The sequence below is a fragment of the Agelaius tricolor genome, unplaced genomic scaffold (assembly GCF_023055355.1).
Source record: "Agelaius tricolor isolate 1412-34295 unplaced genomic scaffold, bAgeTri1.0.p SCAF_15, whole genome shotgun sequence".
Classification (NCBI taxonomy): domain Eukaryota; kingdom Metazoa; phylum Chordata; class Aves; order Passeriformes; family Icteridae; genus Agelaius; species Agelaius tricolor.
The window spans coordinates 8,526,357-8,541,019 of record NW_027269275.1 but is presented as its reverse complement, the minus strand read 5'-3'; the positions used below and the strand labels follow the sequence as shown (position 1 = coordinate 8,541,019).

The window sequence follows — 14,663 nt, the reverse complement described above, 5'->3', positions numbered from 1 at the left end:
AATGACTCGGTAGGCAAATACTATCAGATCCACTTTCACCCCCACCTACTAAAGCTACCATACCTCAGGTCTGACAACTGAGATGCTTCTAGGATTATGCCCTAAGTCACTTCTGTGACAGCCAGCCAGGCTAGCTCAAAAAATGTGGGTATTCTTTACTAATGCCTCTCCCTTTGACTGAAACAGGTACAGAACCATGCCAGAAGCAGTGCAGCTGCAACAGTGGGAACATGGCAGCCCCTAGGGCAGAGAGAACACAAAAGAGAAGGCAGGGTGTAAAACTACAGCAGTACAAGGAATCTCTAAGCATGCACAATCCTGAAACCATCACTGTGCATTAGTGCTGCATCTGCCCTGGCACTCCCAACAATTCAGCCTGGGCCAGCCCTGCTGTGCCAGCACCTCCCTCGTTCTCTCCTGTGCCGTCCGTGCTGGCACAGGAACATGGACACAGCCTGCTTCTGCCCAGGGAAGGGCAACGCTTTGTCTCTCCCCCACACCTGAGGACATGCTCCTGCCTCTCTCCAAAGCAAAGAGAATGTTTTATTCTAGCAAACTGCTAGAACAAAAGCACTGAATATGCACAAATCGGTGGAAAAGGGAATTGTAATCACGTCACACTCCAGAAAATGGAAATTGGGATGAAGGTTCTGACAACTCCTTACTGCTGTCTGTAACATGATGCATGAAGCTTGCAAGGCACAGGTCTCAATTTATCTTCCTTGTGATCACTCCAGTTTTGGCCTCCTGAAAGCCCAACTAACCTAATTAATAATACCTCAACACTTGATGAGATTTACAAAATATTCCAACAGTATCTCATTCACCAAAGTCATCAACTGAATCTCTGGAATGTTGTGTCTTTAAGGAAATCAACTTTGACAACTCTAAAACCTTCATGATAAAATAAGTGTAATATCTGCTTCAAAATTAGAGCAATTCATATCTGAGTGCCAGAAGTTCAGAAAAAATGCACTCATGGAAAACCTGACTCTCATGGAAAGCTAACACTCATCACACCATAATCAGCCAAACACTCATCACACCATAATCAGTCAAGGAGTGGGAATCTGTGACTTACATGAAAAATCCAAGTTCAGAAAGTTAATTACAACACAAATTAAAGAAATGCTCCTAAGAGAACATGCATCTGGTCCATATTATGCACTGGGTAAACTGCTTAGCTCTAATATAAGCTGGTACCATCAAGAGCTTCAAAAATATATTTAAGTTGTTCCAAGAAAGAAAGGGAAAACTTGAAGAGGCCTGGTTACTGTCTAGATCCTCTACAGTTCTTAGCTAACAACATTGATCATTAAAAATCAATGTCTTGAAGTCCCCCAAATAAGTGATGTTCAGGGCTTGAACACTATTTAAATACAGAAAACATCCCAAAATCTTTCCTTGTGTTCAAGTACAGCTCACTGAGATTTCTGTTACTTAGCCACTGTGTAACAGCATCTGCACTGTGCCCAAGGAACTGACAGGAACCCCCCATGTCAGAACTCAGCAGCTGATATTGCAATATCAGAACAGAGCTGGCACTGCCAGACCTTCTTTTGTCCAGTGAATCTTCTGAGTCCAGTTTAATTCTTTTAAAATTCAAATGAAACAATGCTTGCAGTTTGACACCTCTTACCTCAAGCAAGGCTGCTGCAGGATCCCCCTGCAAGCTCTTTGCCAGTTTATCCACCTCATCCAAGAGGAAAACAGGATTGTTGACCCCGACAGTCTTCAGCCCATTGATGATCCTGCCAGGCATGCTGCCCACGTAGGTGCGCCTGCGAAGGAAAGGGGATGGGGAAACGGGGGTGACACAGGCAACAGGAGCAGCAACACCAAAGATATCACTAATAAAACTCCAGGCAAAATAGGAGAACAAACAGCACTTCAATAATTCTTGCTTTTTTTGCACAAAATTGTGGAATACTTGATAAAAATATGGAATATACAATGGAGCTAATACAGGCAATTGTAACAGCAGATGAAAATTTGAGTTCCATGGTGAACTAGCTGGTCTGCAAAGATAATAATTTGCATTAAAGTGTATCCAAACTTTATAGCTTGTGGACACCTTTACATCTTCCAGTACCAGCATCCTTGTACTGTAAGAACAAGCAGAAGCAGATTTGGGAACCTCATTAATAAAAACATTTTCATAATTACAATGCTGGGATTTTGTCATCACAACAGAGTTCACACAGCAGGTTACAAAAGAGAGCAAAATTCCAATTATGCTGAACTGTCAATGTCCCCTTGACAGCATGGTTTAATAAACACCCACCAAAAAGAACAGTATTTACTGTCATTTCAATATAAAGTGAAAAGCTGAACACTGCAATGAAACAAAAAATGACGAATTTGAATTTATTTAGCAAATCAGTAAAACCTTTTTTCCATAACACACACCAGAGCAGAACTACATTTTACAGATGTATACAACCCCTGTTTGCTGCATTTATCACACTCATTCCTGCTTGTGCCATAACTACTCAAAGCACTATAATTAAGAGCATGAAATTCTAAGAAGAAAGAGATACACTAAGTGCTGAATTACATATCTAGCTCATGACCCACAAAGCAGACAAGCAGAACAGGCCTGCTTTGCCACAGGATCTGGTTCACTACTGTCCAAAATAAACAGGATGACATTTACAAACATGAAACCAAAAATACCACGGGACTAATTTCAAAAAATACTAGAGATTACTTTAAATATATAAAAAACCCCCAAAACCCAACAAAAACAGAACCCAAACCACACAGCAATGGTGTTGGTTCCATGTAACATTCAACCACTGAGGAAACAAATTGCAGTAAATAAAATTTAATTTTAACTTAATTCTAGATCTGACAAAAAATAAAAGGTTTTAAGATCTTCTAAACAGCCAGCAATGCAGGAGAAATTCAGTTTGCCTGTTAGGACCTTCCTGAAGCAGCTGCTAAAGACTGAAGCAGCTGGCAGGCAACAGTTGCTCCCTTCAGTGCTTTAGTGCAGTATCAGTGTGCAGAAGGGAGTGGATTGCTCCCAGGAGCCCAAGCTGTGGAACGTTCATTACAGATCAGCACTCTGCATGGGCAGCTCTGCCTCCTCCTCCTCCTCCATCTGCCCACCCACAGCCCTGCCAGCACAGGGAAAGCAGCCCACAGAGTGCATTCAGAAAATGAGGAGACTCAGTCAGAGCTGCAGGTCACACAAGTGAATCACTTACCAGTGTAAATAAACGTGTCAGTGTAGCAGTTTGGGCATTCCTTTGGTTTTGGGGGAATTTGGGTTTTTTTCAGTTATGGGTTTGGGTTCTTTTCTTTTTGTGGTTTTGGGTTTTGTTTGGTGGTGGTAGTTTTGTTCTCCTCTGGGTTGTTTTTACCACAAAGTACTCCCTGCACTTGAGAATAATTTTATATGCTTCAGAGACAATGCAGACCAACTGTTTCAATATTTTGCTTATGGTAGTAATAGGGTAACACAATTAGGTAAACATCAAACATTCTTTGCTCTTGCTTGCTACATTATTCTCAAGTGCATGCTTTAAAACACTACCCTTTTTTAATGCATGTTTGTGATTTTAGATACAGTTTTACTTGGTCCTTTTGAATCCCATGAAGATTTGAGCTATCCATGTTCCACTGAGTTTTAAGAAAGAGGCTGGTTTATAAACCAAATGAAGACAAACAGATGCAATAGTTTAAATCTGTAGTACCTCTTCATTTACTAGACATGGACCAATACATATTTTATTATACTAATAATCAAATGCTTGAGATCTCCAAAGTTATTAGGGGAACACACGTCAACAAAAGAATCCTTGGTAAAGCAGGCCCTACAGGTATTTACATATAAAACCAGCCAGAATATATTAAAATTACAAGCAGATATGGAAATCTATCTGTCTGGCTGTTAACCTTTGCCTTGTAAGGTGTGAAACTAAATGCTAATGTTTAGGAACACTTTCACTGAATGTGATGTTGAATTCATTATTTTTGCCTGGGTTGAAAGGAGGTTAAACAATATCCTACATTGCTTTGCTCATTTTTTGATGCAGTTTCTTTCCCTGCATTAAACCCAGAGGACAGTCAGCTTTCCCCACTCAAAACAGGAAGCACAGAGCAGGGTTACTACTTACCTCACTTAAAAAATCCAAACCCCCCTTGAGAGCTCCAGGCAGAAGTCTGCAACTTAGTAATCTTTTTATATAGAGTGAAAAAGTACCTTTAAACAAAACACTAGAGTGGTATAGTATGTCATCAGGCACTGTGTATCCTAGAAAATGCAGGAAAAACAGCTGGGAAATCCAGCCTTCTTGGTTCTCCAAAAGTCAACTGGGAAAGCCTAGGAAACAGAATCCTTAAAGCAGTGGTAGATTTACTGAAAGAAAGAAACAGGACTCACTTTCTTCACAGTGATCTCAAGACAAATACTTTAAAATATTTTAACTGCAGGTTAAATGTTTTAACCTGCAGTTAAACAAAGGTAACACCACTGTTTCTGAAAGTCCTTGCACAAGGTCACAGCCTTTTTGGTTTTTTGGGGTTTTTTTTGTGCAAGGCCAGAGATTGCATCCACTCAAGGGCTTTACAAATCTCTGCTTTGTACTTGTCTAACACAGCTCCTTCCTCTCCTGGGTGAAGCTGTTTGAAGTTTGTTTCTCCCTGGTGCAACAAGGCCTGTGCAGAAGTTCTGCCAGCACAGCTGTCCTGGTGAGGAATCCACCTCTGCTCCAACAGCTGCACCTGAACAAGTCAAAGGCCTAAGGCAGAAGTGAACTGTCCAAGCTTCTGAAACTGCAAAGCAGGGGTAATACAGGAGGGGTGCTTCACATGAAGGTGAGAAAGCAGAGCTTCACACTTACCTCACCAGCACCACTATAAATAAATGGCACAATTACATCTTTCCTTTTCAGAAATAGAAAAAACACACAACAGAGTGTGATTTCCTGTGATACAAAATATCAATACCGAGGAGATTTTAAAAGCAGCTTGGAAAAAAGTTCTAAGTCATTCTTCAGAGTGGTTTGTGGAGTTTTTTTTCTTTTTATCTTTCTTTTTAAATACAAGTAAATGACAGATGTAACCCAACATACTTTAACACATGGTATAGATGAGAGGTAAATGCAGACAACAGCTGAAAGATGTCTGATCAAGGAGCTCTGCTTTGGTACCAGGAGGATGATTTCATTTTGGGAATGCAGAGCAATGGCTGCCACTCTTTACTAAATCAGTGGAGGATTCCCAAGCTGGATCCCACAGGATCCCCAGTGAAATGGCCAAACCTGGGCAGCTCCAACTGCCACATTTACACATCAGGTGGGACAGCACAGTTACTGAGACAGCACAGCCCAGCCTGCTGCTCTCCCAGAGCCTGGTCTGCTCAATCTCTCATCTGCACCTTTCACCAAAGTGGCCAAGTGAAAGCTATTTCAGGCACTGTTTGCTTGCAAGTCAAGCTGAAACAGTTCCTTTTGAATGTTCTAGTACATTTGGTACATTTTTCTACATGTTCAGTACATCAGTAGGCACATACAGTACTGTTCTCCTGCAATGTTAATGGAATCCTTAACTTAAGCCCCAAAGCCTAATAAAGAGCTTTTAGGAGAAAAACAATCTCAAGTGTTCCAAGGTGTAATATTAGAAAATCAGCCTGCTTGACAGTGAAACTCAGAAAGCAACAGTCTGTGACCACCTCCCTCTGACTGCCACCAGACTGCCAACGTGCATTCACCTGACTGGGAGTAACCTGAAGGATTTATTCACACAAAAGGACACTACAGAGCTCTACAGAAAAGCTGTAGTTCTAATCTGATTAAATCTTATTCTGAGAAAGAGGAAAACTAACCAAAGCAGAATTTAAAATCCAGTATGCAACAGGTGGGTTTGATTTTAGCTACAAAAAACTGGAAAAAGCAGTTGGCTACAAAGGACTCCTGGTACCAACTGCTCTGAAGTTCATTTTTAAACTATACACTTGCTTGTTGACAGTAACCACACAATATTCTTGCTAATTCTAGATTACATTTTCCTTCGCTGGTGAAAAATAAAATCTCTTAGCAAATATTTACCATTGGCTAATTTCATTGGCTAATACACTTTTAAATATGAAATTAGCCTCTGAATTAATAACTTAATAATGCCCTCAAAAATGTGTGACAGCCACAAACATCTGAATTAAAAAGCTTTTCAGAGGCTCTCTCATATGACTCTCCCTGTCTTTACTCTTTATGAGGTCTAAGCACAAGATGGGAAATTTGACTTTTGTTTATAATGTCAAGCTCAAGATGTGGTTTCCCTGTTACAGAGGATTGAGTCCTGCTCTGCTCTGGAAAAGTTACTTTCCATAATGCTGAGTATTTCACAGCCTCTAGTGGCTTCACTTCGAATAGCACATGTTGTTGAGTCACATTTTAAGTTGTTTTTAGGACATTCTATTTTAGGTGTACCCTACTGAGAGTAGCTGCATAGCCACTGGGCAAAATTAACTGTTAGATGGCATAAAAAAATAACTGACAGGTTTTAATTCACAGTATTCACCTGGTGCTGTAAGGAGAAATTTTATTCAATAGCATGAGTTAAAAAAGAAAACCTGACTAAAATTCATTATTCCAGATTTTCTACACTGCATGCAATAAGCAAAATAAGTGTAATGGAAACAAAAATGCTGCACTGATGCTTAGCAGTTATCTATCACTATTGCCCATTCATTATGCTTCCAGGTGCAAGGATTGAGAATGGACTAATACAGATTTAAAATACTGAATAGTAGATACATAAAGAGCCCAACATCAAAAACAGTCCTAAGGAATGTCATCCCAAAAAATCTCCTTTGAAACCTGCCAGCTTAGGTGTTCTTGCATAGATACCCTTTTGAAACAGGGAAACAGTGCTCAAACAAGTCCATTGCTATCCTCTAGCAACCTTCATGTATCACTCCAAGTTTCCTCTTGTATTTTAGCAGCAAACATGGTTATGAAAGAACGTATTGCTACCACAGGTTACACTGGATAATTACATCTTTCTTAATTACATCTCTCTTAAAAAGCAGAAAAATCAAGAGTTTAATGTAAACTTTCTACAGAATTTTACTTCAAAGTGCTAAAATAACTGAAGATGAAATCCATTCCCTATGAAAATAGAAGGCAGCAGCAGGAGAAAAGAATAAAGGCTGCACCACAGCACTAAACATCCATTCCCATTAAAATTCTCTCCCAAGGAAGACCACTGAATACCAAGGAATATCAATAAAAACTTACCATTTCTCTGTATTGGCTGAACAGTGAAAGCAAGCAATACATTCTGCAAAGAAAAAACTGCAATTAGGAAAAGAAGAAGTAATTACCTGTGGCCTCGAATATCAGACTGATCACAGACTCCTCCTAAAGCAATTCTGTGGAATTCTCGACCCAAAGTCTTTGCAATTGACCTTCCAACACTGGTTTTACCAACTCCTGGGGGCCCCACAAAACAAAGAATGGGGCCCTTGAGGTTGTTTTTAAGTTGTCGCACAGCCAAGTACTCCAACACTCTCTTCTTCAGCTTCTCCATGGCGTAATGGTCATTGTCCAGAACGATGCGGGCTGCGCGGATCTCCAGGCGATCTGGATGGACACAGCCAGGGATCAATCACAACATCTGCCCTGCAAATGCAAACAACTGATCCTACAGCAGCAACAGATCCCTTCAGCAGGGCAGTCCCCATTCACACATAGCACAGACAGTGCTTCTCTAAAACAAGGTATTAAAGTTCTCTTTGATCTCCTTCTTAGCTAGATGGATTATAGTACTGAAAATGACACAGTGCTGATAGTTATTTCAGCCTTGGATGTCATTATCATGATTTTCTATTTCTGTATTCATGTGTGTTTTTATTCACTCTTGCTACAGAGTTCAAAGTAGCAATCACATGGGTCACACTCACAAACTTTGCTTAAAGTAAAAACACCACACTTCACATGACACAGCTTAATTCTAAAAGATCAAAGAGCAATTTCCACCAAAAAAACATTCTGCTAGGACATGGCTGTCAACAAACATTTTACTCATTTGGGGATTCTTTGAATAATACTGCAAAGTAAATGTAAGCAGATCTTTTTACAATTTCATGATTAAAGAAAATATTTACAAAATTTGTAAACAGCCAGGGCTCTATTTCAAACCAGCAACAATTCATCACTACAAGTACCACCAGAAGGGTAGGGATGGACATGCAAGTGGGCTAAGTCCACCTTGTGCAAAGTAATTTTGCCCATTTAACCTACTTGTGCTGGTCAGGAGAGTTGGTTCCTATTCTTCTCTCACCCTCCATTTTTGCACACTGTATCTTTAGTAACAGTATCACCCTCTACTCACAACTCCAAAAACTACAGTACAAAGCAGATATAGACTCAGTTTTTCAACTGCACCCCAAGCTGTAATTATTAAAATTAACTACAGTTGTGCTTTTTTATCCTTTTGTTTCTTACCACACTTGCTTAAGATAAACCAGAATCTTCTTCAGAAAGACCAATGTTACAGAAATTCCCAAAGGGGTTTTTTGTCTGACATATAAGAAATAATTAGATGCTCATTTCTTTGATACATACTGGCACAAATTGTAATTAGTAACACCTTCATTTTTTAATGAAACTATTCTTAACACTTCTTAAATCTACATTCTTAGATATCCAAGTGAGCTACACAGGCTACTCAGTTAGACTTCTTAAAACTGAAGTGTAATGGTTTACCTGGCTTACAGTAACTTACCCACAATGTTTTTACAAGACTGAACCAATTCACAGTTTACATGATAGTTACTTGTCCTAAAACGCTTGTGCACAAGAATCACCACTAAGAGAAGGGTTTCACCTTTTGTACTCTTGTTCCACGGCAATTCTACCATCAGTTCCAAGTAATTTCTTGTCAAAGCATATTCTGGCATTGACTGAGGCATCTTCTTTAATCTGGAAATGCAAGTACAGAATTCAAAAGGCCAACAAGAAACTAAATGCAAAGGAAGCCTCTACTGCACCACAAGGCAGCAATTTGTGCCTGAGATTTAAAATCATTTCAAAAAAACAACCAACACATATTAAACAGGAGAAGGTCTGCAAGATTTGTTTAAATTTTAAAAGAAACCACCATTTAAAAGCCTCCTACCTTTTTATTTCTTTAAGACAAACTTTAAGAGCTTGTTCAGACATACTGGATGTTCTAATCTTTTTTTCTAGCATGACAACATCATCATGATCTTCTTCTTCCTCCTCATCTTCTGTAATGCTTCCATGGCTGATTCTTCTATTAGGACGAATAGCTACAACCTGTGCAATGGAAACAGAGCCACAGAATTGCACCAGGTCCTGGGTTTTAAATAAGCTGTGGACTTTGCCTTTGAATGAAAATCATGGCAAAAACAGGTAAGGTGCACAGAAGAATTCAGAACTCAAGAAAGTTTCAACTCCAGAAATTAACTTCAAAGAGTGTTATTGGTGCTACTTTAAAAAGTTACAGTTCTTTATATATTTTCTAAGTAAGTTTATTGTATAGCCTAAACTCTAAAACAACACAAAATAGGAACAAAACTGAAAGGAGCTATTTGTGATATTTCAAGCACTGCAGCTCATCACATTAAGCAGAAAAATGGGTACATCTGGTACATCTCTCTTATCTTTTTTCATTTCTCAATGACTTTCCAGTTACTAAACTATTTAAGTGCAGTTAGATGCAGCAAAAGTGAACAAGCTCCATTTTACAACACCCATTGTTTATCTGTAGTTCAAAAGCTGGCACTCATCTGCAATGCCATCAGTAAACAATACACCTTTCACTGCACAGGCCAGAACTCACTGGGTGCATACCATGAACTCAGGAATCTGCACATTCATTTAATGTCACAAAGTGCTCAGAATGAAATAAAAATTAAATTTAAAAAACATTAAAATAAAGCCTAGGCAGTTTTAAACAAATATTTTGTATTTTGTGTATCTACACAGCCAAAGTTGCCAGCTATGGCTACATATTAAAAACACACAGATTAAAATCATGCATTCATCAGCCTGTTTAAAAAGTGCACCTTATTTAGAATGTTTAAGTATTCCACATTTAAAGCTGCATACCCTTTTATCATCATCCTGTTTGGACTTTCTTGTTTTCTGAAGCAGCTTCAGGCCTTCAATCTGTCTAACAAGCAATGGTATGGTCATCTTGAACCGTTCTTCCAGCCTAACAGCATCTAAAATCTGAGAGCAGGGAGTTGTAAGCAGCCAAGTTCACAGTGATGAATCCTCACTCTGGGGGAAGGGAACATGGAGGTACTGCTACTGTCTTTTGACCAGAGGTACAGAATAGATGGATTTAGGAAAACAGGTAGCAAAAAAAGCAAGGAGAACACAGTACACAAAATCTAGGCCTCAAGGGTATGGATGCCTGAACTACAAACCACTTCAAACTAGAGAAAATTCTTTTACCCTGTCTCATTTGAAAACATCTGAATATTTCAGTTGCATTTTCTGTAGCAAGCATCTATCAATGTCCTATTTTTCAATTACTGGGCCTCAGCAAAGAGATGGCCCTGTTAAAAAAGTTACAGCATCATCTCCTTGGGTAACCCAGGGGAAAAACAATCACCTTGTGCCTTAAGGTTTTCGTTCAGAGATTTGTTTATTTTGTCTTTTTAATATTTTGTACACAATTTCATTTTCATATTAAATGAAGTTAATGTGTGGAAATGGGTAGAATTCTACTCCTCTGTATTTCCACAGCTTCCACCAGCTGCTCTTTTCTTTAGAACTCCTAAAAATGAAAAAGTGACACACCAATACCTAATGTACCTTCCTCCAGCAGGATATTCAGCTACAGTGCACACCTTCCCTTCACATTACACTGCATTAATTTCTACTTGTGGTGCTTTGAAAGAACCTAACACACACTCAATTCCAGGTGCAGCATAAGCAGTTAGAGAAGAAAAGGAACAACTTCCAAAACATAGCAAGCAAATACAGAAATCAGATGAATAAGCACCAAGCCATAAAGATCATTTTTGCACAGATTTACTTTGACATTTGATAGAAATTTAACCACTGTCTCAGCTTAAAGAAACCCAGACTTCAAGATGTTTTTAAAAATACTTCAATCTAATACTAAAAGTATTTAAATTCTGAAGTTATTAGTATTAAGACACATATAATGATCAGTCAGCTGGGATAAATATGCAAAGTTTCAACACAACCTGAAGAAAGATTTTTCATCTTTACTATGAGAAGTCCATACTCTACTTATTTGAGTTTAATAAAGTGAACCATTTCCAAGATTTCCCAACTAGATCTATTTACCTTGGGTGAGTTCTGCCACATGCATATAAACACTTTAAACCAGACCATCAAACCATTTTGCAAGCACTCATGCTCAGCTGTAACACAAATCCCTGCTGGCATAATGTTATCACTGCACAGTCACAAGTGTAAGCAACTCCAAAATTACCCAAAGTGAGTGACTCTGGAAGGCAGCACACCTAAGCAGCAGTGAAAGAGCTGAAGAAGACGATACCTGCAGCTTCTCCTGGTTGGTAGTTCGGATGATCGAGGTCAGGATATCGGGCAGGGCTTCCCTGGGCAGATTGTCCAGGAGGCGCCGGAGCTTTGCCACCGCAGGCACGGACATATCCAGCATCTCAACCAGCTACAACACACAGGGAACAACACTGACGGCTGCTGGGCCCCTTTGGGATGAGCTCAGTGCCTCTCTGATCTGAACATGATTGTGGCTTTCAGTCTGAAGCATGTCCAGGTAGTTTGCCAAAAAGCTACTGAAATAAGTTCACCAAAGTTCACAGATGAAGCACTAACTCAGCACAGAGCACCAAGACTTTGAGCTTTCTGCTTGTTTCAGAAGTTCAAAAGTATCATTATTGTTTGCAGCATTTTTTTTCAATATTTTCATCTCCTCTTTCCCCCATATACACAGATTAAAAACTTCCCCATGACTGTTTTTCAATACATCCATATCTACTGTTTTTCAATATATCCTACCGGATATAAGTTCTTATATCTCTGTAAAAATTGACCAAATCTTTTACTAGAATGTATCTATAGTATTGCTATATATGAAACACCAACTTATAGCACCAACACAAGCAGTTGCACAAGATTCAGCTGCAATGAGCTGGGTAGACACCCTGGAACTTGGCATAGAAACCTTAAGCTGTAACAGTAACATTTATTTTGTAGCAGAAATACTGAAACTCTACTAGTTGCTGAAAAATATAGGAACTGGAGAAACAGAAGGGCAGATAGAAAACAAGTAAAGAGCCTAAGTATACCCGCAGGTTATGTGACACACAAGAATAAAACAAATTACCTGCACTGCATACTTGTAGAATTGTTCTGAGAGCTCTCCAAGCTCCTCCTCAGATTTATGGCCATTAGTGAACTGCTCCAGTCGATCTAACTGCTGTACCTCAGCAATGGGATAGGGCTTCTCCTTCAGCAGCTGCAGGATCTGGAACCGGCACAGGCCTGTCACCAGCAACGTGTAATGGGGCTTGGGCCAGTTGCTACCAACCACCTGAACTGCCAGGGCAGCAGTGCCAATCCTAAAACCAGATCAAATCTTGTATTATCTGCCACCTTCCACAGAACATTTTGTGTGCTCCCTATCAGAAGCAACCAAGCTGTAAGTTGCAAGACCCTGATGGGTCATAGTTCCTATTGTGAAATGTAATCAAATTATTCAATTCCCTTTGTAACACAGATTACAAAACCAAACCCCTAAAGCCTGAACACAAATGAGTTAACAGAAAAACTAAGAAAGGTACTGTAATATCAGTTATACAATTTAGAAACATATGTCATTTTTTCATAATGGATCTGGCTGTGGACAGGCACACTGACACTTCTGCTGAAGCAATATGCACTGGGAAATGGGAGTGTCTGTAAATGACAGTTCTTTCCAGCCTTGAACTGAATCAATATTTTAGATCACCGGACCTACTGAAGCAGATTTACAACAGAAGTTATTTTCTTGCAACATCTGACTAAGTCCACTGATACGATAAAGTTGCGAAAGCAAGGGTTATATCATGTAAGTTTCACCAGACAGAAATACAGTTGTTTTTATTTTATGTGAACTAAGCCAATATCCGTGTTACCTATTAGGTGAAAAATCCTATGGTTAACAGCTGCGACAGCCCTAGAGCTGCGTTCTTTCGTCTTATTTTGCTCGGCCACCTCAGCCTCTTTTTAAACTTCCCCTCCGGCCAGCCCGTCCCCGGCCCCTGGCCCGCTGGGTCGGTTGTGAGACCGGGTTTCGGGGAGGGCAGAGGCGTTTCCCGGAGCGGGGCGGCCCCGCGGGGGGACCCCACGGCGAGCCCCGGCCGGGGAGGCCGGGCCGGGCTCCGGGGGCCCCGCAGGCCGCGAGGGCGGCAGGAGAGCCGGGCCGAGCCGCACCTGTGCAGGTTGGGCAGGTCGTCGCAGTCGGACGTGGGGTCGCTGGTGTTGGGGATGACGCCGATGATGGTGCTCCGCAGCGAGGTGCCCTTCAGCAGCCGGCTGCGCACCAGCTGCATGTTGCGCGGCGAGTCCACGCTGGTGCGCATGGTGGAGCCGGGCAGGAGCACGCTCTCGTGCGTGAGCAGCAGCGGCAGCCGGGTCGGGATCTGGATAGCGCTGCCCGCCGCCATGGCTGCTCGCCACCCTCGTCCTGCCCGCGCCCCTCACGCCGGCCCCGCCGCCATGGCAGCCCGGCCCCTCACGCCCCGCGGCCCCGCCCCCTACGGGCGCCGGCAGGGACCGGCCTCGCGCGCCCCGCCCGCTGCGCCCCCTGGTGGCGGCGGCCGCGCTGCTCCCGGCCCCTACGGGCCCGGCCCCGAATCGCCCCCATCGCTCCCGAACCGGTCCCGCCGGCCCCGAATCGGCCCCGCCGCTCCCGAGGCGCTCCCGCTGCTCCTACTGCCGCTCCCGGGGCCTCTCGGGTCCGATCTCCTTGCAAACAGCGAGCCGAGCAGGTCCCCTTCAGTCCTGCCGAGGCCGCTGGGCCGCCGGCAGGTGTCAGGCTGGCACTGGCAATGGGTGTGGGCTGAGCGCTCTGAGGAGTGCTAGGGGCTCCGACATTGGAGAGGGAGCGTGTGACAAATCCTCTGTTAAGTGGGACTGCTACGAGCTGAAATCCCCTTTTTTTTGGTTTTTACACAACTGTGCTCTCCTGCATCCGCGCTCCGGGTCGAAGGGCTCAGCATCCTGGTTCAGAGCCCCAGAATCGTTCGGGCTGGAAGGAACTCTGGAGATCACCCAGTCCCAGCCCTTGCCAAGGCAGGGTCACCTGGCGCAGGTGGCACAGGAACGCCGCCGGTGGGTTTGAAATGTCTCCAGAGGAGGACACCCCGCGCCCTCCCTGGGCAGCTGTTCCAGGGCTCTGCCCTGCATGGGAAGCAGCTGTTGCTCCTGCTGAGGAGGCGCAGGTAGCGCAGGAGTCCTTCCACGTGTTCCTGAGTGTCCCGAAGCGGAGGGAGGAGCTGCAGGACCCCACATCTCCCTGCGGGTCCCCAAGGCAGCGAGATGTAAAGCCCATCTGGTGCTCCCCGTTCCCAGCCTGCCTGCCTGCCTGCTGAGGCCTCGCTCACAGCCGGGAGTTCCACTGCCATAGTGGAATTCAGCAGCCCTGCAGGCACCAGCCAGCCCACAGCTCACTGGGACAGTGAGCTA

At 42.5% G+C, this 14,663-nt stretch overlaps 1 protein-coding gene across 1 annotated transcript in view; it reads right to left on the bottom strand.

Moving 5' to 3' along the window:
• LONP2 (lon peptidase 2, peroxisomal) overlaps positions 1 to 13,726 on the bottom strand; it is a 37,326-nt gene extending 23,600 nt beyond the window's left edge. The window contains exons 1-8 of the mRNA XM_071440343.1: positions 13,410 to 13,726; positions 12,322 to 12,556; positions 11,512 to 11,643; positions 10,083 to 10,205; positions 9,127 to 9,287; positions 8,836 to 8,930; positions 7,331 to 7,589; positions 1,640 to 1,781 (exon numbers count right to left, since the gene is read on the bottom strand). Coding sequence (XP_071296444.1) covers positions 1,640 to 1,781; positions 7,331 to 7,589; positions 8,836 to 8,930; positions 9,127 to 9,287; positions 10,083 to 10,205; positions 11,512 to 11,643; positions 12,322 to 12,556; positions 13,410 to 13,642 — 1,380 coding nt within the window. The 5' untranslated portion in view covers positions 13,643 to 13,726. The remainder of the gene's footprint in view (positions 1 to 1,639; positions 1,782 to 7,330; positions 7,590 to 8,835; positions 8,931 to 9,126; positions 9,288 to 10,082; positions 10,206 to 11,511; positions 11,644 to 12,321; positions 12,557 to 13,409) is intronic.
• Between the last annotated feature and the right edge of the window lie 937 nt (positions 13,727 to 14,663).